Raw genomic sequence first — 27612 nt, 5'->3', positions numbered from 1 at the left:
GGTTGCTTTGAGCAGATTCTTTAGGGAAGTTTTTCCTCCATTTTCTATGTGCTAGCTGGGGATGGGCCTCCATTAAAACACTTTAATAAGATGTAGCCCCAACCTCGCTTCTCCACACAAATCCAAAATAACATAATGACCACAAAAATCGAGTTTAACTGGATACTTTGATGCTTGTTTTGTTCAAAAAAGGCAAAGCCAAAGTGCTGTATACATTTATTGAAACATTTAAGAAATAATTAGCTTACTGTATATTCATTTTAAAACAATAAATCTAATAACATTCTCAAAAATATTAATATACAAATGTTTAAAGATTGCTAACAACCTCATATTCCAAAATTAGTTTAATTCCATTCCAAGAGCATGGTCACACTTTCAAACTGTGGATATTTTATTTTGAACAATTCTATTCAAATGAGAATTTGAAGATTCTTGTATATTTGTCATAATTGTATAATGTGTTCATAGAATACCTAAAACACATTATCCATGATCCATTATTAAGCACAGCATCTCATCATTTATGTCACTTCCATGTAATGTTTTTGTTTTCTCAATTTTCACTGGAAAAACTACTGGAAATTCACAACCGCATGTATCAAACCGTTCTTGCACTTTTCACAGAAACACTAGTCCTCAGCTGTGATGAATGTCATGGCCAAGCCAGCTGCCTGGAGTTGCCTGTCAGACAGGAGCGAGGCGACACCTTCACCAGCCAGGCCTTCTCTTGTGTCTGTAAGGACGGCTTCGTAGGTGATGGCCTCGCCTGTTACAGTACAAAACTCTGCAGTGACTCCTCCTGCTGTCGCCAAGGTTACCGCTGGTCACCAGAGAACGGCTGCGTGGACATTGACGAGTGCTCCCTCCCAGACCCGCCCTGCACCCACCCTCAGCTCTGTCAGAACACACCTGGCTCCTTCGAATGCCTGGTGCCTCCCTCCAATGCCAGATCGAGCCACGACTCGGGCACCGATCCCCGCTCTGTTCAGTTCCACTGTGGCGGCATGCCTTGTCCATTAGGCACGGACTGCACCCGTGTCAATGGGACCCTCCTCTGCGTAGACCCTTGTGAGCACTACACCGTACTGGATGACGCCTGGCGTGCAACAGATAACAGATTAAATGGTGTCCCACACTGTGACCAACATGTTAACTGGCAAGGATGGTATCGCCTGTTCCTGGGGCAAACCAGTGCTCATATACCAGAGAGATGTGTGGATAAATACATGTGTGGAACCGACGCTCCTCTATGGATAAGAGACCCTCATCCCACACATTCAGATGAAATTGTACAACGCAGCGTCTGCGGCCACTGGAACGGCGACTGCTGCTACTTTCCCTCAACTCCTATCCATGTCAAATACTGTTATGAAAACTACTATGTCTACAAGCTTGTGATGCCAGACTATTGCTCTCTTGCTTACTGTGCAGGTATCACTCCAATACAAATATTTACATACTAATTTCATCTATTCATTTTAATGTTACAAGAAAATACATAATATCTATTCCATATCCAAAACCATTGGAGAAATTGTTCTCCGTCTGAACTGTATGAACACTTGTCAACTATGACACATTAATTGTTGCACTGCTTGTTTTTCATTTTGAATAGAAGTCAACATGACAGCACCTCCAACAAGACCTCCAACAAGACCTCCAACGGCAACTCCTTCAAGACCATCGGCCACTGCCACCACTCAACACCACCAGACGCCAGCAGACAACAGCACAGCAGCTGAGGGGCAGGTCCGCCTGGCCGATGGAGGGAACAGCTCCTGCTCTGGCAGAGTGGAGATCTTCCACCGTGGACAGTGGGGGACGGTGTGTGATGATGACTGGGATCTGGTTGATGCCCAGGTGGTGTGTAGACAGCTGGGTTGCGGCAGGGTCCTGTCAGCGCCACAGAATGCACGTTTTGGACAGGGCAGAGGGCCCATCTGGCTGGATGATGTCAGGTGCTCAGGCGGAGAATCGAAGCTCACAGAGTGCAGCCACCGAGGGTTCGGATCCCACAACTGTGGTCACCAAGAGGATGCTGGTGTCGTCTGTGAAGGTAAATACAAATATGTACAGCTGCAGGAATTACTGTCTCATTATGCCTGTGACAAGCTGACTGTTGCATATCTTCTAGTTGAAAGGATTTTCTTTGCCACCTGTTATAGAAGCACGATTACTCTAGTCTGCACCATACATTGCTGTCTGCAGACTGTACTAAATTGTTATTGTCCTCATCTGTGAGCAGAAGCTGTCCAATGTAGTTTTTCAATGATGTCATCATCTTGATGAAGTCCATCTTTAACCTGTCTCTCCTATCAACAACATTGCGTTTGTTTTTCTCTGTCAGCCGGTTCTCCAGTGAGGCTGGTCAACAGTTATTCTGATGACCGCTGTTCTGGCAGAGTGGAGGTCTACCATGTCGGCCAGTGGGGGACGGTGTGTGACGATGCCTGGGACCTGAATGATGCCCAGGTGGTGTGTAGACAGCTGGGCTGCGGCAGGGCGCTGTCAGCACCATCTATGGCACATTTTGGCCAAGGCAGTGGACCGATCTGGTTGGATGATGTTGACTGTTCAGGAAATGAGCCATCGATAACAGACTGTAGACATCAAGGGTTTGGGTCCCACAACTGTGGTCACAATGAAGACGCTGCTGTGATCTGTGAAGGTAAATGTGTCTGCATTCTTTAAGTACACTATAGTTGTTATTGCTCACGTATAACTGGTGAATTTACTTTATCTGTGAGCATTCATTTAAACCACACAGAGTGGACATCATCTTGCAGCACAATAAGCCAAATTTACAGTAAAAAGAATAGATTGTGTTAAGAACATCATTACTAGATGGAGTTCAGAGAAAGTGGCACCTATGCACAAAATAATCAGGAAGAACTACTGTGGAGAGACGGGGCATTTCTTTGTTAATTTTGGTGGCAGTGGGGCCTGCCGATGGCTTGTGGGTTCACAGAGATTTTTCTTTCGGTTCGACCAGCAGGCAACACCACAGTTACTACAGACGCACCGCCAACAGTCGCCGCCACCACTCAGGTGATAGCCGGCCCCAGCAGCACAACACCAGCAGACAACAGCACAGCAGCTGAGGGGCAGGTCCGCCTGGCCGATGGAGGGAACAGCTCCTGCTCTGGCAGAGTGGAGATCTTCCACCGTGGACAGTGGGGGACGGTGTGTGATGATGACTGGGATCTGGTTGATGCCCAGGTGGTGTGTAGACAGCTGGGTTGCGGCAGGGTCCTGTCAGCGCCACAGAATGCACGTTTTGGACAGGGCAGAGGGCCCATCTGGCTGGATGATGTCAGGTGCTCAGGCGGAGAATCGAAGCTCACAGAGTGCAGCCACCGAGGGTTCGGATCCCACAACTGTGGTCACCAAGAGGATGCTGGTGTCGTCTGTGAAGGTAAATACAAATATGTACAGCTACCGGAACTGATGTATTTATGTGACAAGCTAACTGTTGCATAACTTCTAGCTGAAAGGATTTTCTTTTCCACCTTTTATAGAATTTGGATTGCTCTATACCATACATTCCTATCTGCAGAATGCATCAAATGGTCGTTGCCATTTGCAAGCAGGAAGCTGTCCGATGTAATTTTTCAATGATGTCATCATCTTGATGAAGTCCATCTTCAACCTGTCTCTCCTATCAACAACATTGTGTTTAATGTTTTTCTCTGTCAGCTGGTTCTCCAGTGAGGCTGGTCAACGGTTATTCTGATGACCGCTGTTCTGGCAGAGTGGAGGTCTACCATGTCGGCCAGTGGGGGACGGTGTGTGACGATGCCTGGGACCTGAATGATGCCCAGGTGGTGTGTAGACAGCTGGGCTGCGGCAGGGCGCTGTCAGCACCATCTATGGCACATTTTGGCCAGGGCAGTGGACCGATCTGGTTGGATGATGTTGACTGTTCAGGAAATGAGCCATCGATAACAGACTGTAGACATCAAGGGTTTGGGTCCCACAACTGTGGTCACACTGAAGACGCTGCTGTGATCTGTGAAGGTAAATGTGTCTGCATTCTTTAAGTACACTATAGTTGTTATTGCTCACGTATAACTGGTGAATTTACTTTATCTGTGAGCATTCATTTAAACCACACAGAGTGGACATCATCTTGCAGCACAATAAGCCAAATTTACAGTAAAAAGAATAGATTGTGTTAAGAACATCATTATTAAATGGAGTTTAGAGAAAGTGGCACATGTGCACAAAATAATCAGGAAGAACTACTGTGGAGAAACGGGGCATTTCCTTGTTAATTTTGGTGGCAGTGGGGCCTGCCGATGGCTTGTGGGTTCACAGAGATTTTTCTTTCGGTTCGACCAGCAGGCAACACCACAGTTACTACAGACGCACCTCCAACAGTCGCCGCCACCACTCAGGTGATAGCCGGCCCCAGCAGCACAACACCAGCAGACAACAGCACAGCAGCTGAGGGGCAGGTCCGCCTGGCCGATGGAGGGAACAGCTCCTGCTCTGGCAGAGTGGAGATCTTCCACCGTGGACAGTGGGGGACGGTGTGTGATGATGACTGGGATCTGGTTGATGCCCAGGTGGTGTGTAGACAGCTGGGTTGCGGCAGGGTCCTGTCAGCGCCACAGAATGCACGTTTTGGACAGGGCAGAGGGCCCATCTGGCTGGATGATGTCAGGTGCTCAGGCGGAGAATCGAAGCTCACAGAGTGCAGCCACCGAGGGTTCGGATCCCACAACTGTGGTCACCAAGAGGATGCTGGTGTCGTCTGTGAAGGTAAATACAACAAATATGTACAGCTGCAGGAATTACTGTCTCACTATGTCTGTGACAAGCTGACTGTTGCATATCTTCTAGTTGAAAGGATTTTCTTTGCCACCTGTTATAGAAGCATGATTACTCTAGTCTGCACCATACATTGCTGTCTGCAGACTGTACTAAATTGTTATTGTCCTCATCTGTGAGCAGAAGCTGTCCAATGTAGTTTTTCAATGATGTCATCATCTTGATGAAGTCCATCTTCAACCTGTGTCTCCTATCAACAACATTGTGTTTAATGTTTTTCTCTGTCAGCTGGTTCTCCAGTGAGGCTGGTCAACGGTTATTCTGATGACCGCTGTTCTGGCAGAGTGGAGGTCTACCATGTCGGCCAGTGGGGGACGGTGTGTGACGATGCCTGGGACCTGAATGATGCCCAGGTGGTGTGTAGACAGCTGGGCTGCGGCAGGGCGCTGTCAGCACCATCTGTGGCACATTTTGGCCAGGGCAGTGGACCGATCTGGTTGGATGATGTTGACTGTTCAGGAAATGAGCCATCGATAACAGATTGTAGACATCAAGGGTTTGGGTCCCACAACTGTGGTCACAATGAAGACGCTGCTGTGATCTGTGAAGGTAAATGTGTCTGCATTCTTTAAGTACACTATAGTTGTTATTGCTCACGTATAACTGGTGAATTTACTTTATCTGTGAGCATTCATTTAAACCACACAGAGTGGACATCATCTTGCAGCACAATAAGCCAAATTTACAGTAAAAAGAATAGATTGTGTTAAGAACATCATTACTAAATAGAGTTTAGAGAAACCGGCACCTATGCACAAAATAATCAGGAAGAACTACTGTGGAGAGACGGGGCATTTCTTTGTTAATTTTGGTGGCAGTGGGGCCTGCCGATGCCTTGTGGGTTCACAGAGATTTTTCTTTCGGTTCGACCAGCAGGCAACACCACAGTTACTACAGACGCACCGCCAACAGTCGCCGCCACCACTCAGGTGATAGCCGGCCCCAGCAGCACAACACCAGCAGACAACAGCACAGCAGCTGAGGGGCAGGTCCGCCTGGCCGATGGAGGGAACAGCTCCTGCTCTGGCAGAGTGGAGATCTTCCACCGTGGACAGTGGGGGACGGTGTGTGATGATGACTGGGATCTGGTTGATGCCCAGGTGGTGTGTAGACAGCTGGGCTGCGGCAGGGTCCTGTCAGCGCCACAGAATGCACGTTTTGGACAGGGCAGAGGGCCCATCTGGCTGGATGATGTCAGGTGCTCAGGCGGAGAATCGAAGCTCACAGAGTGCAGCCACCGAGGGTTCGGATCCCACAACTGTGGTCACCAAGAGGATGCTGGTGTCGTCTGTGAAGGTAAATACAAATATGTACAGCTGTAGGAATTACTGTCTCATTATGCCTGTGACAAGCTGACTGTTGCATATCTTCTAGTTGAAAGGATTTTCTTTGCCACCTGTTATAGAAGCACGATTACTCTAGTCTGCACCATACATTGCTGTCTGCAGACTGTACTAAATTGTTATTGTCCTCATCTGTGAGCAGAAGCTGTCCAATGTAGTTTTTCAATGATGTCATCATCTTGATGAAGTCCATCTTTAACCTGTCTCTCCTATCAACAACATTGCGTTTGTTTTTCTCTGTCAGCCGGTTCTCCAGTGAGGCTGGTCAGCAGTTATTCTGATGACCGCTGTTCTGGCAGAGTGGAGGTCTACCATGTCGGCCAGTGGGGGACGGTGTGTGACGATGCCTGGGACCTGAATGATGCCCAGGTGGTGTGTAGACAGCTGGGCTGCGGCAGGGCGCTGTCAGCACCATCTATGGCACATTTTGGCCAGGGCAGTGGACCGATCTGGTTGGATGATGTTGACTGTTCAGGAAATGAGCCATCGATAACAGACTGTAGACATCAAGGGTTTGGGTCCCACAACTGTGGTCACAATGAAGACGCTGGTGTTATTTGTGAATGTAGGTTCTCTTGTTTTTTTCTTTTGGAATGTATTGATATAAGACATTGAAAATAAATGCTATAAGTCAAGGTTTAAGGATCTGCCTTCAACAATGCTCTCACTTTGGTCTCACTTATCATCTTTTCTTGTTTCTCTCCCACTTCCTCTTTCTTTTTCCTTTCTTTGTTGACCTCATATCTCTCTCTTTAGTGCAGCGCCCTCCACTGCAGGCTTCTCAGCTTGTTTGTGGGCATGACCAGCTCCAAATAGGTCTGCGTTTGACTAGCCTGGCCTCCTCTGACTTGAACGCGCTCTCTGGTCACCTGGCACACCGCCACTGCTCCGACTTTAGTGTGCGTGACGGGACAGTGTGGTACCAAGTGGAGCGCCGGGCAGGCATCTGTGGAAACACACTGAGGGTGAAGATTTGACCACTGACTACTGCCTGTTCTTATCTGATTATTTTGGAAGTGAATTCTATTCTATTCTATTCTATTCTATTCTATTCTATTCTATTCTATTATATCCCACCTTACTGTGTGGTTGGGAAAAGGTGAAGTTACAGGAATTACAGAAAAGTGTGTACAGTCATGCACTAGATTAACCATATTTATGACATTCTAATGTATTTTTAATTGTAGTGTTTATTCCTGCAGCGTTCATTATTACAACTACTAACATGATTTATTGATCCGCATATGGAAGCTTTCTTTTCACTTGCTCGCCTGCAGGGAGGTCAGAGTTCAGGGTCAGCAATAGAACAATCCTCAGGATCTGGCAGATGTTTTCCAACACAAGGTCTTGAACCCAGGTTTCTCTAACCACTTGGCCATGCTGCTGCTTAGTACTGAGTCTCTAGCTGACCTGATCCTTCAGTTCACTGATCATTCAATCAACCTCTGTCTTTCAGACCAACAGCACCCATGCCATCTACTCCAACAATTTATTTGTCTACCCTGTAAACAACGTATCCCTGGCCCTTCCTGTCAGTGTTCCCTTCTCCTGTGCCTATCCCCTGGACATAGAGACCAGCCTGGATGTGGCTGTCAGACCGTACCTAGTGTAAGTAGTCTTTTCTAATTTTTGTTCATGACTGTGACTACACACTCAAATGTCCTACTCAAGTAGAAGTACTGTTATTTTGTTGATATTTTACTTAAGTAGAAGTAAAAGTACTGGTGTAAAAGTCTACTTAAGTAAAAGCAATAAGTAGCTCATTTAAAATGTACTCAGAGTAAAGTTACATTTTAGAAAAGAGAACAGTTTTAGATGTGATCTTTCCCATGCAATTCTAAAAGGACGAGAGTACAGAGGTCAAACTAGATTCCTTTTAATAAAATAAAATAAAGTGCGAAAACAAAGTAAAGCCAGATTATTATTCTTCTTTATTCTTCCCAGATTATTCTTCTCTTTGCTGACTGACTTTACACTACGAATGGCTGCACAATTGGCCTATTTACGGTGCTGATGTGCTGATGAAGAGCCACAAAATTTGTACCCTGTAATGGATGTGATTTAAAATGTAGCTAAGTACAATACTTCAGTATAAACATACTTAAGTAAAAGTTAAATTACTGACTTCAACAAATACTTGCATACTTTTTTGTGTACAGAAGTACGCAAAAAAGCTACTCAATTATAGTAACATGAGTAAATATAATTAGTTACTTCCACCCATGATAATAACATAATAATATAATACTTCAAAATCTGAACAGTATTTTGTATGATTGTCTTTGTCCATCTGCCACTAAGATTGGTTGTCATCATAAACAAAAAGCCATGTGGGAAAATACATTTCTAAGTGTCATGTTTTCTTGACAGCCTCGCAGGTGGCATTTCTGGCTCGGGTACCAAAGCCAGAGCCTCCATGTCTCTGTTCCGCACCTCCAGCTACACAGAGCCGTACCCGGCCGGCCAGGTCTCCCTGCCTGTGGGCTCCGCTCTGTACGTGGGCGTGTCTGTGGAGGAAAGCGACCCGAGCTTTGTGGTTGTTCTGGAGGACTGCTATGCCACTCACTCCTCCAACCCTGATGACCCTATGAGATACTCTCTCATTCAGAACAAGTATGTCTCCCTCTTAAAGGATAGGTTCATTGATTTTGGACCTATATATAATTTGTCTCTTACATATGTGTAATACTTGGACCCGCAGGTTGAAACGTTGAGCTCAGATTTCTAGCTTCTTGCTGCTAACAATGAGTCCGGATGGGGTTTGTCAAAATATCTCCAAAAACCAGCACAAAGACCAACCAACATATCCGGCGGCTCCATGTGCAATTGTTTACAATTCGACCTGATCATCCACAAAACCAGATCACGCCACACTTTCATCCCACAGCAGTCTGTGCTGCAGCAGAGAAAAATAGATCCATTATTTCCTGATGAAAGTGTGAGTAATGGCGGAATTGTGTCATGTTTCTCAACTCCCCTGTGGAGCCTACAAATGTCTTTTTTGGAGACCTAGTCTAGTCTTGTTTATATAGCCCTTTATCACAAGCATGTCTCAAAAGGCTTTACATAGCATCATATACAGTTATGTCATATGCATACTACATCATATATACATATGACATATACACATCATATACTACACACAATTTAGGGCAATTTAGGGTCTTCAATTCACCTGAGCTGAGGGAGGAAACCCACACAAACACAGGGAGAACCTGCAAACTCCACACAGAAAGGACCGGGGCGGAGATTCAAACTCACAACCTTCTTGCTGTGAGGCAACAGTACTAACCACTGAGCCACCGTGATATTTTGACAAACTTCATTTGGACTCATTGTTAGCAGCAAGAGGCCTGGCAACGGCAGCTGACTCTGGAGCCAATATTGTCTGCAGGTCCAAGTAGCCTAGGTAGCCTAAGTAAGGGACAAATTATATATCGGTCCACAATCACCAGCCAGATCTTCAGCAGAGGTTTGTGCCAAAAGAGAATGGAAAAGAATGAAAGCATGAAAGATGTGATTGAGTGTGGCGGTCTGTCCTCTCTGCCAGGTGTCCCAGTGACCGTCGACAGGTGACAGTGGATGAGAGCGGCTCGTCCCGCCGGGCTCGTTTCTCTGCCCTGCTCTTCCTGTTAGAGAGAGACTACCAGGACGTCTTCCTCCACTGCAGCCTCAGCCTGTGTGACCGGAGGAGCTCCTCCTGCACCCCTGTGAGTCACACACTAATCCTCTCACTTAGTCACTGGCATCAATCAATAATCAGTGCCACTTTGTGAAACATTTGGTTTTGGTGGTCTCCCTTAATCTTTCCACCCACCTCACAGGTTTGCTTGAGAAGGGCATATCGCTCTGTTTCCACATCTGCACCCATCAAGCCCCTCACCGTTGGACCAATCACCTGTGAGTATGAAATACAATCTGGTATTGATCAGGGTTGATGTCTCAGTATTGTGAACTATTGCAGTAACCATAACCATGTTTTTTTTTTCTTTCTTCCGGATCTTCAGGGAAAAACACACTGGAGTGAGCTGGTAGACAATCACATTTCACTTTGTAATGATATTATTTTGATCTCAGATGTCTTTTGATTCATAATACAACAGAAAAAAAAAAAAAAAACTGGGATTACATTATATGATTAAATCACATCACCCTGTTGTATCGTTTCTGTTACTATGCATGTACAGTATACCGTATATTGGATCTGTTTTAGCTCACTAGCAACTTTATTTCTAAACCACATGAAATATATATATTTTTTATCTTTGTATTTTTTGTGGAATTAAACAATAATCAAAAGGAATCTACTACATGATTTATATTAAAAATGAATGAGCAAACAACATTTCTGCTTCTTGAAGTTTATTCTCAAACAAATTTAAAATCATGTTCAATCAGTCGGTTGATCAAAACACGATCCTAACAAATTTTAAATATTGAGAGATATTTCTGTAAAAACATCAACAACAAACACAAACAAGGGCATGTGTGGCAAAATTTAGTTTAGTTTTTAGATTAGTTTAGTTGATAAAACATGAAAGTGTTGTGATAAAATGCAATACAGCAATAAAATGCAATGATAAATGGTGAGATAAAAACCCATAAGTGCTTATAAAAACATCTCACCTCAAAAACAAATGAAAGTAACAAACCAACAATATAAATCAAAACAAACAAAAAAATCAAGATGACAAGCAAAGACAAGAATTTGGATAAAGGAATCGAAAAGACAATTTAAAAATATAGCCGTAAGCGGCCATTGCGTGGTTCAAGCAAATTAGACCAGTTTGAGCTACACTGCACAGGGCACATTCACACACAACAACATTGTCATGCTGGAGGGGAGGGCCCCCACACCCCAACCTTCAGCTGGTCCCCGCCCAATGTAGACACAATTACACTACTGCATTATAGGCCATGCCCACTTTCACCAATCATGACCAAGCTTAAGATTTTAACTATTACATGGTCCTAGAGCATGTGCACAAAATTTCATGCAATTTCAGCAATTGCATTAGCAGATGTGCCTTTGTGGCACCGCCTAAATGCCATTGCAAACATACTTGTTATCCTCTTATGAACAAGTTCACCAACTTTTGTGTTGATTGCACGAATGGTCTTTGAGTTATGGCCACTTCTGTGTTAGGCCACGCCCATTGCAATGTTCATTCACTTGTGGCATATTTGTTGTCGGATTTTACTGGAAAATAGTTACAAAGTGTATCTCAAGGTCATCTGGCTATGTACCAAGTTTAGTGTTGATATGTGAAAAACTGAAAAAGCCTTAGGGAAAATTATGCAAATTAGCGAAAAATCTATATAGGCGGATGGTGGTTGAATGGGCAAATTTGTAGAGCACACTCTGGAGAATTTGTGAACCAGGTTTTGCATCAGTTGGCCTCATGGTTTGTAACTTACAGCCTTTCAAAGGCGTACATTTTGGAAGTTCCACCAGGGAATTTACCCTTTCATTTGGGTTTTTTTTTTTAAATAGCAGCCTACCAAACTGATGTTAAACGAGGATGGGGTGTTTTAAGGGAAAAATTATGTTTAACTGAAAATATAATAAATTTTTTTTGTCTATACTGTGGTTATATGCCTTATTGATGATCACAGACTGGAGGTCATATACTCACCTTTTGCATTTACAACTACATGGCCGGTCCTACTCTACTCTGTGGTGCATGAAATTGCATGGTATCCAATTTGCCTTCAGAGAGGAGGTAGAGTGCGCGAAGGGGGCGTGGCTTGAACCGCACTTTTTGAAGGATGGACCCAGACACAAATAGAAAGACTTGCTGGCTAAGAGAGGGCGGGGTCTCGGGCTGCCAATGTTTTCCACTCGGGTCTAGGGTTCAGGGTTAGGGTTTTCCGCTCGGACGGACGCAGTTTATTGAAAATCCCCCCCAAAACTTCACTGTGCCAACAGTCGTCGTCATGTCCAACAACAACGCCAGCAACAACCTGATCATCGCGCAAAGGGCCGTTAAGCAACTTCGGTTAGAGGCCAGCGTCCGGAGGATCAAGGTATGAACCCCTGAACACTGACAGGCAAACACGGAAGACGTAACGTTAGCTGTTGAATGGCGGAGACAAACCAAACTCTTGCAGCAATGTTACATATTTGACATATTAGGTTTATCATAGTGGTCTGCGAAATTGAAACACATGACACGGAAGCGTTTACAGACAGCCTAAACTCTGTTCTGCCCGCCAACTGCTGTAGTGTTACACAAGTTTAGCAGTTACGTTAGGTTTCTTCCGTGTACCAACAGCAATCTACTGTCTGTTGTGGGGAAACCATAACCAGTATGATGTGCGAAATGATCGAGAGAAATGACACAGGTTCAACAATTCAGCTAGTGTTAATTATCTAAAAGAAACAACTCGACGTTTACAAAAAAAAAAAGGTACACATAATTCAAATCAGAATTCATAGTTATATAACGCTTTCTTCCGAATTGTGTTCTTGTTTATCTTTTGTATTGGAAAGCTAGCTACCGCTGCTGTTGCTTGCAAATGTTATGCAAAAGACTTAACAGTAGAGTAAGCAAGTCAGCCTGCCTGTGCATTAAATATCCATGATAGTGAGGCTGTGGCTGTTTTACTTACACACACACACACACACACACACACACACACACAGCATCATCAGATCTTGTCTGGCTCTGTAGGTGTCCCAGGCTGCTGCTGACTTGAGAAACTTCTGTCTGCAAAATGCCTCCAAGGACCCTCTCCTGGTCGGGGTCCCCTCCAGTGATAATCCCTTCAGACCCCCCAAGTCCTGCTCGCTCTTCTGAGGTAGGACATTTTACTGTGCATAGGCTTCATCTGGGGAATTGTGCTATAGGATTACATTAAATGGTAACGTGGTGAGGTGTAGATAATGGGTTGTTTGATAATCAATAACTGGTTTTAATTGTTTTGTAAATTATGTATATTTCCTTATTATCTCTTTCTTTCTCTCCCTCTGCAGCAGAAAGCAACATGGAGGATTTCTGAACTTTATTTGTCAAAGGCTTTCTTCACTTCTACTTGATATCGCTGTAGATCTACCAGCAGCTCCTCTTGGGATGATGGGACATGGGGCTGATGGGTTAGGGGGAATTGGTCCACTTGTTTTTGCCAAGACTAATGGTATCATAACTCCCATTTGTTACATTCTAAGCAGTGCCAAACTTTACATGTTTAAAAAAAACTGGGCAGAAATTGTTATTGACACAAACTAAGGCATTCTTGATTTAGCCAGTACTAAACATGTCCATGTCCAACAGTGTCTGTCTCCAATGTGGGAAATTCAGCCAATGTTATTGGCTACAGCATGTAAAACTTCATGAGTTTTGTGAAGCAGTTGGGGAAAGAATCAAACACTTCAAACCAGGTGCTATTCAGAATAAGGACATGTTGTGTCATGCATACACTGTATTTCATGTTACTTTACTGTATAATACACTACAGATTTCCGTTAGAGGAAGACTTAACTGTGTGAATGTGGCCAACAGAGGTACTGACACATTTCTGAATGCTTTTTGAGCTAACTACTATCCATATACTGTATGTAACAGTAAATGTATTACTACTATTCCCAGGTACAAAATCAATGGTACAGAGACATTAACCCTACCAGGTGCCAGCCACGATGCTGTTCCCTGTCATTATAGTGACATGATTGTCAATTTGCCTTTCATCCCGTCCATTTTTGTGTATATATTTAATGGCCTGTTAGTGCATTCCACTGAGGAGGTTGCTTTTTTAGCCTATTTGTTACTATTTTTAATTTAAAGAAAAGCAAGACTAATATAATAGTATAAACATATTTGGATTATGATACATGGTAAAGAAGGTAATGCATTTAACTGCAGATACACTCATGGCCATACAGCACAAGTTCTCCTTTTAAAACCTCCAGATCTTGTTAATATTCATTGAATTATGTTGTTATGATTTATTGGATTAACCATTTTCCACACTGGAATCATATTCCTTCTGACCAAAACTGCCGTAAACAGTTTTTAATACTGTTAATCTGCCTTAACTTTGCTACTGTGGGCGACTTTTCAGACATTAAATAACTTTTCTGGACATTTATGAATTGTTGTGTATGACTGTTGAATCTCTATAATTTGTGCAAATTGCTTGAAGATATACAGACTTCATGCCTTAAAGGGAAGAGATAACTCCTCTATTCACTTTGAGTATTGAATACCTTCAGTGTCACCACCAAAACATTCACCATACATGAACTGTCACAGCGATGAGGTGAAGAGCTGAATGAAGTCAATGGGGTACATGAAGATCGCAGCCTCTTGTTTCAACTTCAATTGAATGTAAACAATTCAAATGCCAAACATCCCAGAGAGTAGAAGCAGAAACAAAAAAGGATAGGGCCAGCATCTCCAAGAAAATCACATGTGAAGAATGTTCTGCTCTAAACCACTAAATCTTTGTCTAGTGTCAATTAAACATGTGGAGGGAGGGAGGTGAGTGTTGCAGACTTCTGTTCAGCAGGCCAATTAGCTGCTGGACAGCTTACAACCAGCCAATGAGCTGCTCATTTAAAGTCAGTGAGCTTGTCTGAAAGAGCTGTCTTTTTGGTATAAAAGAAGTAGTTGCCAATCTCACTTTTCCCTTTGTAGAACAATTTGAAAACACTTGAGCACAAGTTAAACTGTGGGAGGGGTCAGTTTGACAGAAAAATGTCAAACTCTGAAACTTTGAACTTTCCATCTTGATGCAGTATTTCCCATTGTCACTGGTTAATTATCTTAAGTGCCATCACCTGGTAATAGAAGTGGCTGCATCTATCTGAGGAAGTTGCACTGTTAAGGTAAGACGCCAAACACATTTGAATTGCACTCCCTACTATCCCAGTAATGTCTGATATAGAAAAACAAATCTGTACTCATTGTATTGACCAAGTTGAGGTGCCATGTATTTACATTAGCATGTGATTAAAATGTCAGTCCATTATCTGAATATGGCGAACAGATGGCATCTAGCTGTGGCCAGAGAAGAGTTGGAAGGAGCCAGGACTCGGGTAACAGTGCATCTTTAACTGAAATATGGATACATGCTCCAAAGAGCCACTGATTATTACACTGGATGCTGGTATAACAGCAAGTTCTTGCACAACACACACTCACAATCGCATCTCCTTTTTTTCCACTCATCCATTCTGGTCTACCTCTCTTCCATTTCTTTTTCATTTTCTCCTCCTTTCCCTCTGCTCCTCTGATTTTTATTAGACCCCTATCTGCTCCGTAGGAGGGAGCGCAGCCCTAATCCTTATCTGAGCGAGCTCTCTCACAGCGCCTCCTGGTGGGCTGACAGTGAGGAGCACAGAGACGAAGGACCCTCACTCAGGGTGGGTGAATGAAAGAGAGATTAGTGCTTGTAATTTAAACAAAACAAACTCTAACTTCTTTATCCTATAGGAGCAACTTAAAGAGAGGGACCAGCATGTGGCCAGGCTTCAGGACATGCTGAGATGTGAGAGGGAGAAAGTAAGGTCTATGCATGTTTGTGGGACATAGTGGAATGCATTTCTACACCCCTGGCCTCAGAAAAAAAACACACCATTTCCTTCCCATCTCTGCCTCCCATCTCTCCCTTTCCTCTTGCCAGTGCAACCGTCTACAGCTGCGAAGCAACCAGCAGGAGGCAGACCTGAGGCGGAGAGAGCAGCACAGCAACAGGCTGAAGGAGCGACTATCCCAGCTCACTGAGAGACACCGGGAGAAAGGCCCCAGTGAGGCTCACACTCTTATCTACTGTCACATCAGTTAAATCCACAGAATAATTTGCTTGTCTCTCAACATTTATTTTTCATACACACAAAGATGTTTTGCTTTACACAACTCTTATACCATTTGTACCACCTTGTACCTGTCTATCTAGCCATAGAGGTGTTAAACCTTCCGCCTAGAGGCCGAGGGAGGCAAGACCAGCCAATCAGAATGGTCAGGTCTAATGCACGGTAGGTTGGCTGCTGTTGTCCTGCGCTTTCTGCTGATTTATTACCCCCAACTGCGTTCTCCACCTCCTACCACTCTACAGTTGTTCTCTCGCATCTCTTCGCCTTGTAGACGAGAAGAGGCAACGCTACGTCTGATGCTGGAGCGCCGAGAAGCAGAGCTCAGGGAGGCGATGAAGCTCCGCCACAGCCTCACCACTTTACTTCACGCAGTCAGAGTCGACATGGAGAGGGTAAGGACAAAAAGAAAGAGCCTTTTTGAGCTAAAGCCAGTGCTGAGCAAAACTGGACTTAAGACAACTGGCGCTTGTTACTGGGGCCAAGAGACAATTCCCAAACACTAAGGGGGAACTTCTGAAAAGAGATGATTTGTAAAGGATGGTCTTTCTGCAATATTGACCTCAAAGCTATGTATTCTATATAAAAAAAATATTTTGTACAATTTGTTTAAGACCCTGACGGACTTTGTGGATGACCAGGAAGAGGTCCAAACCGATGACAAAAGGCTGGCTCAAGCTGAGTTGGCACTAGGTGACCACGTGACAGGGGGTGTGGTTCAGGGTTGGAGGAAGGTGCAGAGGAGACTAGGAGACTTCCTATTTGAAGGTAAAGACCCATTTGACCCATATCTTTGAGGTAATGCTTGTTTAGACATTCCCCTGCAAGGGTTATAAACTTTTGAGCTTCATTTCTTCAAGTTTGAATCTACTCTTGCCATGTGATCCAGACTAATGAAACGTCTTGACAAGAGGGTACTCCAGTCATTTGTAGGCCCACCAGAAACAAGTTCAGGACCATTTTGGGTCTTGACCCATATTTATGGTCTAAGGAGTAAGTATTCTTTCTGGACTGTGTGTGCAGGCCAAACTGCTGCGGATACTGACCATGCCAAGCTCTTGGCTCAACTAGAAAGTGAACTGAAGGAGAGTCAACAGCTGGTCAAACTACAGCAGCAGCTGCTACAGGTAGGTTTTCCTATTATGCATACCCACATACTCAAATATGAACTATTGTCATTACTGTTTCTCCATCTATAGGATAGCCTTGTTTCACCTGTCCCACCTGACCTGGCTGATTCCTATTTCCTGGACGAGTGGGAACGCCTTCAGGCCCGCGGGGCGGAGCTAGATCATCAGAGGAGGAATTTCGAAAGGGAGAGGCAGTCCTTCACCGACGCTGCCATCCGACTAAGCCACGAGGTGAGAGGAAGCAGAGGCTGTTTTGACGACTAGTCAAATGACGACTAGTTGGATCTGTTTGTTGTATACAGTAGGTCCCTGTTGTGAGAATGGAGTACAGAGATAAATGATACTGGTTTGGGGTAAATGAGTACGGCAAGGTAGGAAGATGACAAAGCTTTTGTGAGGCAAAAGTCAGGTATTCATTGCTTGAGTTTGGGCATCCTGGCCAAGGGTTTTATTTTGTGTGTGTATAACTTCCTCACACAAGAGACAGATTAGGCTCCCCACTTATGACATTCTGTCTCAAAAAGGCTACTGACCATACTCAGAGTGTTATTTCCTTTGTCTACAGCGACAGGATTTTGAGCGACAGAAGGCCTCTCTCCTGAAGCAGCAGTATCTGTGTCAGTCGCCTCTGTTTGGTCACGGAGCGCAATGCAACAACAGGAGAGAGAGCACTGTCCTTGGTGAGTATGTTTGTTTGTTTTTTCATCTATTCACTTAAACAGTGGGAGGCTAATGCAATGTATTCATTTCACTCCAAAATCCACAAACACACTGTATTTGACTACAGATTTCTCAGGTTTGGGGCCCACGAGTATATCTGGCTGTCTTCCCATCACTCCATCGTCCACAGACTTGGGGACCGTTGTCCTTTCAGGATCGGGACCGGGTCAGGGAAGGGTCAGAGTTCAAACCCCCAGCACTCCTGAGCTCTACTCTGCCCTCAATCTACCGTACAGCCGTAGGTTAGTCAACGCCATGTTTTATGATCGCTAGTGTTTGTGATCTCGTTTCCATAGTAATCTACTTGTAAAGCAAAAATCCACCTAAGAATACAATTGATGTTCTTCTGATCTTGAACAGTTTAGTTAAGACTTGTGTACATAAACAAATCTTCCAAAGCTAGAAACAAGTAAAAACTCTAACTGCCGTTCATCAGTTCATGACTGAACTGTGTATCATATAGTTCTACAAATGATGTGAATTCTGTTTTTACAGAGAAGTTTTCACATATGTCCCCCTTCCTAACCAGCTACTCTTGTGCTCTGATTTATAGATATGACTCCCCAATACCGTCCGTCGTGATGGCAACTACTTCTCTAGTGTTGTCTCTGTATTGTCCTCTTCAAGGAATAAATGGCTATTGTACATTCAAATCTTTACTCGCTTTTTATAAAATGCCCTTAACATTGCTAGTAGTAATCAGTAGGTTTGAAAAAGAGAGATGGGTAACATTTCTCCAATGGCAAGGTGCATCAAAAATGCCAGCCTAGTGGGTTTGATGTAATTATTTTTTCCCCACACTCATCCATAGTATAAAGTGTCACTTCAAGTCAGTGTGGAAGAGGCAGTGCAAATGCTGGGGAATCTGTTAAAAAAAGGTCCATATGTCACTGTGTGGCAAATGAGCATATAGATACGTTCTTGGTTTAAAAGTATGCACTAGTTTAGCCCATTACTATGGCTATTAATTTCTCATGTCCCCTCCCTTCCCTTCTCCTTCAGAGCCAGAGCAGCTGATTGCCAGTCAGAGACATGGGATGGGGTGGTGGAGAGGATCGTGCACACACCCCACGCTCCACGCATGGACTGGTCATTTTAGCACCATGTGTGGATGGATGGTGGGAAATGCTTATTGTTCCTGTATTTCCTTTTGTTTGTTTTTAAATGATCAATAAACACTGATTTGAAGTAATGTGCTCTTTTTCCATTTGACACACACCTGTTTTAAGTACAAAGATGATGACAGTGGCTGCTGGTTGTTGTAATCTAGCCTAGCCAATAAAGTAGGCTCAAAATAAAACTGCAGTCAATGGCTTTGGGACTGCACAGTAGCTGCTATTAATGTCCCTACTTGGCTACAAGTAGTTTATTTCTGACCTTGATGTAGTGCAACAGAAAAATACAATCATGACTCGTGCATATTTGGTTGACACACTATCCATATATTTTTTTCTGATTCTTTCCGTTGTTTTAAAATAGAGGGGGGGGGGGTGTTGAATGTACTCCTGTACTCATAAAACTAAAGTAATTCTGTTCATGTAAGATCGCTTGATCGAGCAGCTGTCCACGCCCTGCGCACGGCTGGGGGCATGACCCCATCTGATTGGTTCAAAGCATGACGCGGAGCGTGCCTTTCATCACCGCTTGAAACCAATTATCAATCAACATTGCCGGCGCGTGCCCTTCAACTGTAGTGTACACTATTGTGGCGCAGCTCAACAGTTTATTCATCATATTAAAAACGAGGTTGGCAGACAAGGCAAAAAAAAAGTTTAGAGAGAGGCACTAGAATGAACGGTATGGTTTGGGGACTCTTTCACCATCTACCGCGCTTCATGGAGTCGGACAGCAAAGGTTTCCAGCTCTGGCGAGACTACATGGGACTATCGGACACTGTCAGAGAGATCCTGGGGCGAGACGCCTCCAATGAGTCCTCGCTGGCAGGCTCGTCTACTCCGCGCTCTGAAACTGAAGATCTCTGCAAGGCGTTGGAGTCTGTGGGTATTAACGCGGTGTGCCACAGTGGCGACATCGGGGCGCACTCGGTGCCTGATCTCCCCAATGAATCTGCACCGACGGGCTCCTCAGCTCATCATCGACAAGTTGATGACCTGTGGGACGCACTCGGCTCCTTTCGCACAGACACACTGATGGAGGAGGACCTCAAGCCTCCTGCCAGACCGGCGGGCCCCCGGGGGGCCAAAGAGCGCAGGAAGGCGACTCGTTCCAAGGCGCCGGAGCTGCCAGCACCTCCTTCACCTGAGCGCATGTTCTGCAGTTTCTGCAAGCACAACGGGGAGTCGGAGCTGGTGTTTGGTTCCCATTGGCTGAAGAACCAGGCCGGAGATGTGATGTGTCCCTATCTACGGCAGTATGTGTGTCCGCTGTGCGGGGCCACGGGGGCCCAAGCCCACACCAAGCGCTTCTGCCCCATGGTCGACAGCGCGTACAGCTCCGTGTACGCCAGGTCCAGACGCTGAACCAACAGCTGGCAGGTAGCGATATCCCAGTAGTAGTAGTTCAAATTAGGCTGACCCGTTTATTAATATTTTGTGGTTTTGTTTTGTTTTGTTTGTTGTTGTTTTTTTTACCTTGTGTGTCTTAACAATTTTTATTCGTTTGGTTTTGATTTGCATGCTTTGGCACGTTTGCTGTGTACTATAATCCTGGTTCAACGTATTTTCTAATGAATCTTTGTCGGCCTACTAAAAGCATCTACTTATAACTTTATATATAACTTCTATAACGACTGCCAGATATTGTTACTTTTGGGAGGAAAAAAAACATGTCAATGTATAGCCTAATGGATGTTTGTTTTACATATTTTAAAACGTGGCCGACTGATGTAGTTACATATTTTCCTGTCCATGCATTGAAGGATTATTACACTATCTCTATAAAAACTCTATAAGCGGTACAGTCATCTGAAACACCTTTCCTATAGTATGTAAGCATCATGTGACCATGCCAGCATTTTAAATATTTTAATTGAGTGACTTGTTCTTGAAGTGTGCTACTTATATCTGTTCTTGAAGCGTGTTATTTTATTTTGAATGTTGATCATGTGTGGGCCTTTCTTAAAACGGCATTTGAACACAAGCAGCTCTTCTCACTTTTTGCAATGCCAAGTATTGTATACCAGAAGTTAAAAATAATATCTTAATTGACTACCTTTGTGTTTGACTTTTTCTTTGCTTCTCTGTCTCCCCATACTTTTAAATTACTGTCCTCTGTAATAGTGCATTTTAGCTGGCCTTGCAGTGCACAAATTTCCCTCTGGATAAATCAAATTCCTCAGAATCACTAGACCTAAACAAATGAAATATAAAATGAAATACTTGGATTATTGACTTAATAGTTTATTTAGGAAGAAGCCAAATAAAGCACTGAAAATGAGCCAGCCAACTGTCAGAACTACTCAACAGAAGTGAGAATTATTATGAGTCAATAGATTTAAAGAATATAAGGATTAGTATCATGACCCAAAACTGAGTGGCCTGATTACCCATGAACCCTTGGAGTGGCAACATGCCAGAATGGACCTGGACCAAATCCTCAACGCATGGAGGCCCTTGAAGCCTTGTTGCCACGGCGCAAGCTCTCCAGCTCTCGATGGGTGGCCATCACAGTCCGACTGGAAGAAAGCAATGAGTGGACGAACACTCATTTATTAAGTTTTCTACAATAATTCTTTCTGTAAGATTTTCTTTGACAAAAAGGAATGGAAAGGAGACAAGCAGGAAGGTTGAGGAGGAGGTTAAAGTGTGTGTGAGGGAGTGGAAATGGTGAGGAAGAGGGATACATGTGGTTGTGTGCTGGTGGAGGGGGTAAACCTAAAACTTTGCAGTGGCACTCAGGTAGCCTTGATAGAAGGTGCCGAGAAGTCTACAGCTGAAATAGCTGAGTTAGACAGTCTAGCCAATCAGAGCTCAGGGGAGTGTGTGAAGGGGATGAAACTGACCAGTGACATTAGAAGTCAAAGTTGAACACTGGGTGCGCTCCAAAAGTCGCTCTTGCCTATCTTAAAGTTTGGCAATGGGTAGTGTAGGCTACTCATGGAGAGTGCTCACGGGTAGGTAAACAGTGTGAGTTTGTTTAAGTTTGATACCAAAACAGTGTTGTCTGTGTTTCCACTACTTTGTTTAGAAATAAGAAATGTTGCTGAATATTGAATTATAAGGCGGCTGAAATGTTTTTACTTTGTCCTCCTCCATTGTCTTTTACTACCGGCTGACAGATCACACTCCATTTAAACGATTTAGGCTTCTACCGCCCACGCAGCACGACGCAGTAAGCGCCGCACCCGGTAGACTCCGGTGAAGCGGCTCCCTCCGCCCTTGCCGCAACGTAAAGACTTTTGAGCGCACCCACTGAGAGGAGAGACAAGCCGGAGCTGGATAACCGAGACGAGGAGTAGGGGCAGGGAAGGAAGAGAAGGAGAAAAAGGGATACAAAAAAAGTGTAATATAAACATCGAACAAAAAGTTTGGAAATTTGTGTTTGGTAGATTATTTCTCTGTTATAACAATGCTTCTTGGCAATACATTTTATACCGTTGGAAAGCCTGTTTATTTCCCTTTTAAATGGTGCCCCATTTGTAAGGAACATGCATTTGTGGGATGAGCAGCACAGCTGAGTATGTGGGTTGCGCTCATGAAAAATTTGCCAAATCTTCTCTGCCAATGCCAAACAGCTTATTCTGCTGTTGCTATTGACTCTTGTTTTGAGCTTCCGGTACCCCCAGGTGCTGACAATCAGGTACCTGATTGGCACCTGCACTGGAACCCGAACATGTGGAGGAACGTTATGTTCAGCGATGAGTCCAGATTCTGCCTACGGAAGTTGGATCGTAGGGTCAAAGTGTGGAGAAGACGGGGAGAACGCTATGCTGATTGCTGCACCGATAGAGTAACACCTTTTGGTGGAGGCAGTGTGATGGTGTGGGGCGGCATCTCCATCACTGGAAAAACGAGGCTTGTCATCATCGGAGGCGATCTCAATGCAGAGAGATATCGAGATGAGATTCTGCAACCAGTGGCAATCCCATATCTCCACAGTCTGGGACCGAACTCCATCCTCCAAGATGACAACGCTCGCCCCCACAGAGCGGGGTTTATCAGAGACTACCTTCAGAATTTGGGAGTAGAGAGAATGGAATGGCCTGCCAACAGTCCTGACCTCAACCAAACTGAACACTTATGGGATCAACTTGGGCGTGCTGTTCGTGCTAGAGTGACCGACACAACCATGTCGGCTGACTTGCGACAAATCCTGGTTGAGGAGTGGAATGCCATCCCACAGCAGTGTGTGACCAGGCTGGTGACCAGCATGAGGAGGAGGTGCCAGGCTGTTGTGGCTGTGTATGGTTCTTCCACACGCTACTGAGGCTCCTGACTGTTTGTTAAATGAATAAATTGTAAAATTGCCAATATGTCTTGTTTCTTCCTTGTTACTGATAGACTTCAATCATCCAATCCACCAAACAACACCAAACAAGAGTCAATAGCAACAGCAGAATAAGCTGTTTGGCATTGGCAGAGAAGATTTGGCAAATTTTACATGAGCGCAACCCACATACTCAGCTGTGCTGCTCATCCCACAAATGCATGTTCCTTACAAATGGGGCACCATTTAAAAGGGAAATAAACAGGCTTTCCAACGGTATAAAATGTATTGCCAAGAAGCATTGTTACAACAGAGAAATAATCTACCAAACACAAATTTCCGAACTTTTTGTTCGATGTTTAGATGGAAGGTGAGAGGGAACATTAGTGAGAGACAGAGGATGGCAGTAGCAGTTACTAACTTCAGAGAGGAGAGTTCCCTGATCAGCCCACACACCAGGTCTGTAGCATCTTCATGACAGTCTGAGGTACCAAGACCTCCATCAGCCTCCATCACCTCCTCCTCACTGGATGGGGGAGAGGGTGAGAAGTTGGAGAGATAAGGTGTTACAAAGTTGTTAATTTGACATAAAAACTAATATGTAGCTTTGCCATCTTGTCCTAAAAATACTAACGTTTTCTTGGAAGTCATGGTGACACAGGCATTGAGTGAAGGATGGAAAGAGACAAAATAAAATGTGAGCGTGTGTTTTGTTTCATATTCTGACAGTGTGACCACACGCAAAACTGTCATCTCCTTGTTTACAAGTCTTGATATTTTGGCTGACAAATAAGCTCTCAGCACCTCTCTTTCTTTCTGACAGCCTCATTTACAACCTGTCAATCAGCAAGCTGTTTGTTTAGCTGTGGGACAACATTGGCTTTCTCGGGGCTCAAATTCCACTTGCGCTAACCTGAGCCTCTTGTCACACAGCATTTACCTAAACTAAAGGGCCAGTCTCCTAGTCTGCCTTTCTCACACACCAAAGCCTGTCCTGCCCTCCTGTCCCCTTCCCCTCCTTCACATACCAGTCTTTGATCTTTTCCTGCTAGATTTAATCCCCTACCCTCCTTCCCTCTTCCTTACATCAGGACAATGTTGTTCAGCTGGGAGTCAGACACGTAATCCAAGGACCCAGATCCAAATGGGTCAGGGGCGTCCCAGGTCTGAGGGTGCTCAGTGCTCACAGGAGAAGGACCAGTGCCGGGGTTATCATCAGGAACGCACTGTGACAAACAACAATAACCTCATGCAACAACAACATGCACATTCTTAGTCTGTTCTCAGTTTACTAATCACCATTTTATGGAAGAGTATTAGGGCCATTATAGGTGATTGTTTTTTTTACCGCAGCCGGCGGGAGGGGGGTATTCTGAGAAAAAACTCAGAAATTCTTAGATTAAAGTCAGAAATTTGAGAGAAATAAAACTGAAAATTGCGAGAAAAAAAACTCAAATTTCTTACTTTAATCTCAGACCCCCCTCCCCCCAGGCTGCAGTAAAAAAAAAATCACCTAGAATGGCCCTAATACTCTTCAGTACAATTTCCAAGTTATAAGGTCTGCAATAACATTTTAATGGCATTCCCACTCACGTTGCCTTTCCCCTCTGAGGCACTAGGAGTCACTGCAGCCTTGCAGAGCTCCTCGGAGCCACAGCAGATCCCTCCTGGGCCGGTGTGTGCGGACGAAGCCCCTGCCTCAGCCCCATCACCGTCCTGGGCCTCACCTCCCATCCTTTCCACTCTCCCATCCCTTGTTCCGGCCGCACTGTCCACCTGCAGAGGGGCGGCCTGGTTCCCCTCCTGCTGCTCCCTCTCAGTCCCTTCACTCTGAGGCGTTTTAGTTGAAAAACTGGTGGCAGCATAAGAGTCCGATTCTCCAGATCCGCCTTCCCCGTCTTGCCTTTGCTTCTCACATTTTTCAACCATAATCTCAACTGTGCTTCCTTCTAGTTCCTGTCGCTCTTCCCCAATCAGAGGATGCTTTCCCAAACGCCCCTCCCTCTCTGCGGGGGGATCCGTCTCTGACTCATTCATTTGTCCTGGATCAGGCGGTACGCTAGACCCAGTCTGGCAACTCTCTCCCTCTGAGCAGCCTGGATCACACACGTTACTGGTCCCATCTGAGGTCGTCATGGCAACGTGGACTTCTGTTTCTGCCCTGTGAGATAAAAAACAATGTTGTCATCATGATGATGTGTAAGTGAAAATAAATAACACTTAGGTATGGGATGATACATTGAAATTCAGTATGTCGCAATACAAAAATGTAACAACACGTATCGTGGGGCAGAAAAATTAATCGCAATATTAGCTACATAATTTCACAAGCTCTCTACTGAAATTATACTATTTGGATTTTTTAATGACATTTTTAAATTGTTGTTTACTTTATAGCAAGCCGGTGCCATTGCTTGAAAGATTTGTGGCTCAGAAATAAACATAATTCTGCACAGTCATACTGTTGTCATTGAACATTTATTATCGTATAATGGTTGTATCGAATCGTGAACTTCATATCGTGTATCGAATCGTATCATGAGATAAGTATATTGTCGCATCCCTAATAACAATATATAAATATACATAAAAATAGAAGACATTTCAAGTCTAGTTCTGGATTCCTGAATAAATGACCCTGACCTGTCTACCCCTCCACAGTGTCTTGACTGAAGTTTCATCTCTGCCTCGCTCCGCTCTGTGATGCTGACTTTTGCGATGTATGCAGATGAGGATGATGATGAGATTGAAGGTATAATCTCTTCTTCAGCTGCTAGATCCGACTTATTATTACCACTCTGCCGCTCATCTCCCTCTGTTCTGTTGTGCCCATTTTCACGTTTTAGTGTCTGTAAAAAATGGCTGCGCTCCCTCTCCGTCAGATGACACATACCCATCCTTCTCTTCTTTTTGGCTGGCAACCCCACCGCCGCCTCCTTGGTGACTCCCTTCCCTGTGTCATCGCCCACGCACACACTGTTGGGTTCTTGTTGGCGGTCTTGCTTTCTCTCCATCTTCTGCTCCACGTTCTTCCCTCCTCCACACTGTTGCTCTTCACAGACAGCGACACAGGATCCATCCTCCGTGTTTCCCCCTGGCAAGGAGGGCTGGGGTTGATCTGAAGATGTGTGAGATGACGACCTGTTTGATTCCTCTGTCTTCATCTCCTCCTCTTCCTCTCCACTCTGGTGATTATCACTTGCGGATTCCACTCTAAGGTCCTTGAGCTGAGCTTCATTGTTGGGATTGGTCAACACAGTCTCCTCTTGCCCTGTCCATTCAGCTGCTGTACCCACTGCTTGCTCTGCGCAAGTGCTTGCTGCCACCAAATATTCTTCCTCTGTGGCAACATTTTGTATAGCGGGAATGGACTGTTGTGCTGCCTGCTCCTGGTGAGTTGAAGTTGTGGCACATTCCTGCAGAGGGGACTGGGGAGCCTGTGCAGGTGTGGCAGGCGCTGTTGAGACATTTCCCTCAGTGTTCTGAATACAAGAGTCAATGTCAATAAAGTGGCTTAGTAAGATCTAAATGTTTGGGGTTTTTTTTACTAGACTAAATGTTTCTTCAAATTACCTGCTGAGGGAGTGTCGGCTGGATAATATCAGACAGGTTACTTTGATCATCAGGGAATTCCCTCTTCCTTGACCTGAGCGACTAGTCTGGCCTTCTTAAAAACAAGAGTGAGCAAGTTAGTTTATTTAATTCAGAAACTCTGATGGAGAATTCACTTACACTGATGAACACTTATAATGCCCTTTTTTATGATAATGCTAGTCTATATATCTGATACGGTTTGTCAAAAACTCTTGAAAAATAAATCAACCTTGATTACTTCTATGCAGTATTAGCTCATCTAACATATATTAGGGGCGTTAGCAGCTCCTTTACCACTGTTGGTTGTGATCTTTGCTCTTCCTTTGGTCATCTTCCCTTCCTAAAAAATGATGAGGGGCAACAGAGTAGGAAATGTGTAAAAGATAAACTTAATTAAACTAACAACAGCCTAGCGTGTCCCGTTATTACAACTGTAGCTAGCTGGTTTACTAGCCAACTACAGTAGATGGTTTGCTTATCTCAAAACAGTGAAGGTAGTTAGGTAGCTAGTTATACTGCATTAAGAAAGTTTAGACTGAAGAAATGAGTACTGAACATTACTATCAAAGGTTCAGATAACATTTTCTGTAAATTAAATGAATTCCCTGTGACTGATAGATATTGGCAACTTGATTTCTAACTCAATTTACAATCTTTCCCACGCCCCTACTACAACTACGCACCTGTATTTTCTTGGCGCTACAGAGACGCTTCTAGGTTTTACGTTAGTAATGGGCGTGTTCCGCTCAAGCCGTAAAGCGCGATTCGCGTTGCCACTGGCGACTCAATGCAG

General features: G+C 44.4%; 5 protein-coding genes and 1 long non-coding RNA gene across 7 annotated transcripts; 4 read left to right on the top strand and 2 right to left on the bottom strand.

Moving 5' to 3' along the window:
* The first annotated feature begins 596 nt into the window (after positions 1-596).
* On the top strand, positions 597-10398 carry LOC139658548 (scavenger receptor cysteine-rich domain-containing protein DMBT1-like). Its single transcript, XM_071536675.1, has 15 exons — positions 597-1104; positions 1619-2059; positions 2351-2677; positions 3098-3418; positions 3700-4026; positions 4447-4771; positions 5066-5385; positions 5713-6132; positions 6424-6744; positions 6936-7144; positions 7636-7787; positions 8550-8792; positions 9730-9889; positions 10004-10079; positions 10187-10398. Exons 1-15 carry the CDS (start codon positions 597-599, stop codon positions 10204-10206), a joined length of 4170 nt encoding a protein of 1389 aa, XP_071392776.1. The 3' UTR covers positions 10207-10398.
* A 1598-nt stretch (positions 10399-11996) lies between these two features.
* Positions 11997-14271, top strand: LOC139658542 (guanine nucleotide-binding protein G(I)/G(S)/G(O) subunit gamma-10). 2 transcript variants are annotated; one of them, XM_071536669.1, is made up of 3 exons: positions 11997-12206; positions 12854-12980; positions 13159-14271. In XM_071536669.1, the coding sequence occupies exons 1-2, from the start codon at positions 12117-12119 to the stop codon at positions 12977-12979; spliced, it is 216 nt and encodes a 71-aa protein (XP_071392770.1). In that variant the 5' UTR covers positions 11997-12116; the 3' UTR covers position 12980; positions 13159-14271. The 2 variants fall into 2 exon arrangements, with proteins under 2 accessions (XP_071392770.1, XP_071392769.1); XM_071536668.1 differs by having other exon boundaries at positions 13156-14271.
* Positions 14272-15167: 896 nt separating this feature from the next.
* LOC139658547 (afadin- and alpha-actinin-binding protein) lies at positions 15168-18980 on the top strand. Its single transcript, XM_071536674.1, has 12 exons — positions 15168-15216; positions 15425-15543; positions 15614-15682; positions 15804-15927; positions 16077-16155; positions 16265-16424; positions 16638-16758; positions 17014-17117; positions 17190-17351; positions 17686-17800; positions 17908-18082; positions 18843-18980. Exons 1-12 carry the CDS (start codon positions 15168-15170, stop codon positions 18937-18939), a joined length of 1374 nt encoding a protein of 457 aa, XP_071392775.1. The 3' UTR covers positions 18940-18980.
* A 650-nt stretch (positions 18981-19630) lies between these two features.
* Positions 19631-20320, top strand: nanos3 (nanos homolog 3). Its single transcript, XM_071536677.1, has one exon. The coding sequence runs from the start codon at positions 19631-19633 to the stop codon at positions 20318-20320; it is 690 nt and encodes a 229-aa protein (XP_071392778.1).
* Positions 20321-21312: 992 nt separating this feature from the next.
* Positions 21313-25154, bottom strand: LOC139658545 (uncharacterized). The gene is made up of 4 exons (XM_071536673.1): positions 24819-25154; positions 24312-24451; positions 23647-23751; positions 21313-21474 (listed from the first exon to the last, which is right to left on the bottom strand). The coding sequence occupies exons 1-4, from the start codon at positions 25152-25154 to the stop codon at positions 21396-21398; spliced, it is 660 nt and encodes a 219-aa protein (XP_071392774.1). The 3' UTR covers positions 21313-21395.
* Positions 25155-25242: 88 nt separating this feature from the next.
* On the bottom strand, positions 25243-26894 carry LOC139658536 (uncharacterized). Its single transcript, XR_011696212.1, has 3 exons — positions 26799-26894; positions 25869-26707; positions 25243-25386 (listed from the first exon to the last, which is right to left on the bottom strand). It is a non-coding gene; the product is annotated as an uncharacterized lncRNA (long non-coding RNA).
* Positions 26895-27612: the final 718 nt, after the last annotated feature.

The sequence above is a fragment of the Centroberyx affinis genome, unplaced genomic scaffold, assembly GCF_046629955.1.
Source record: "Centroberyx affinis isolate AG114_WGS23_722 - 3 ecotype Tasmania unplaced genomic scaffold, CSIRO-AGI_Caff_v1 ptg002924l_1, whole genome shotgun sequence".
Lineage (NCBI taxonomy): Eukaryota > Metazoa > Chordata > Actinopteri > Beryciformes > Berycidae > Centroberyx > Centroberyx affinis.
This window is presented reverse-complemented; position numbering and strand designations above follow the sequence as displayed.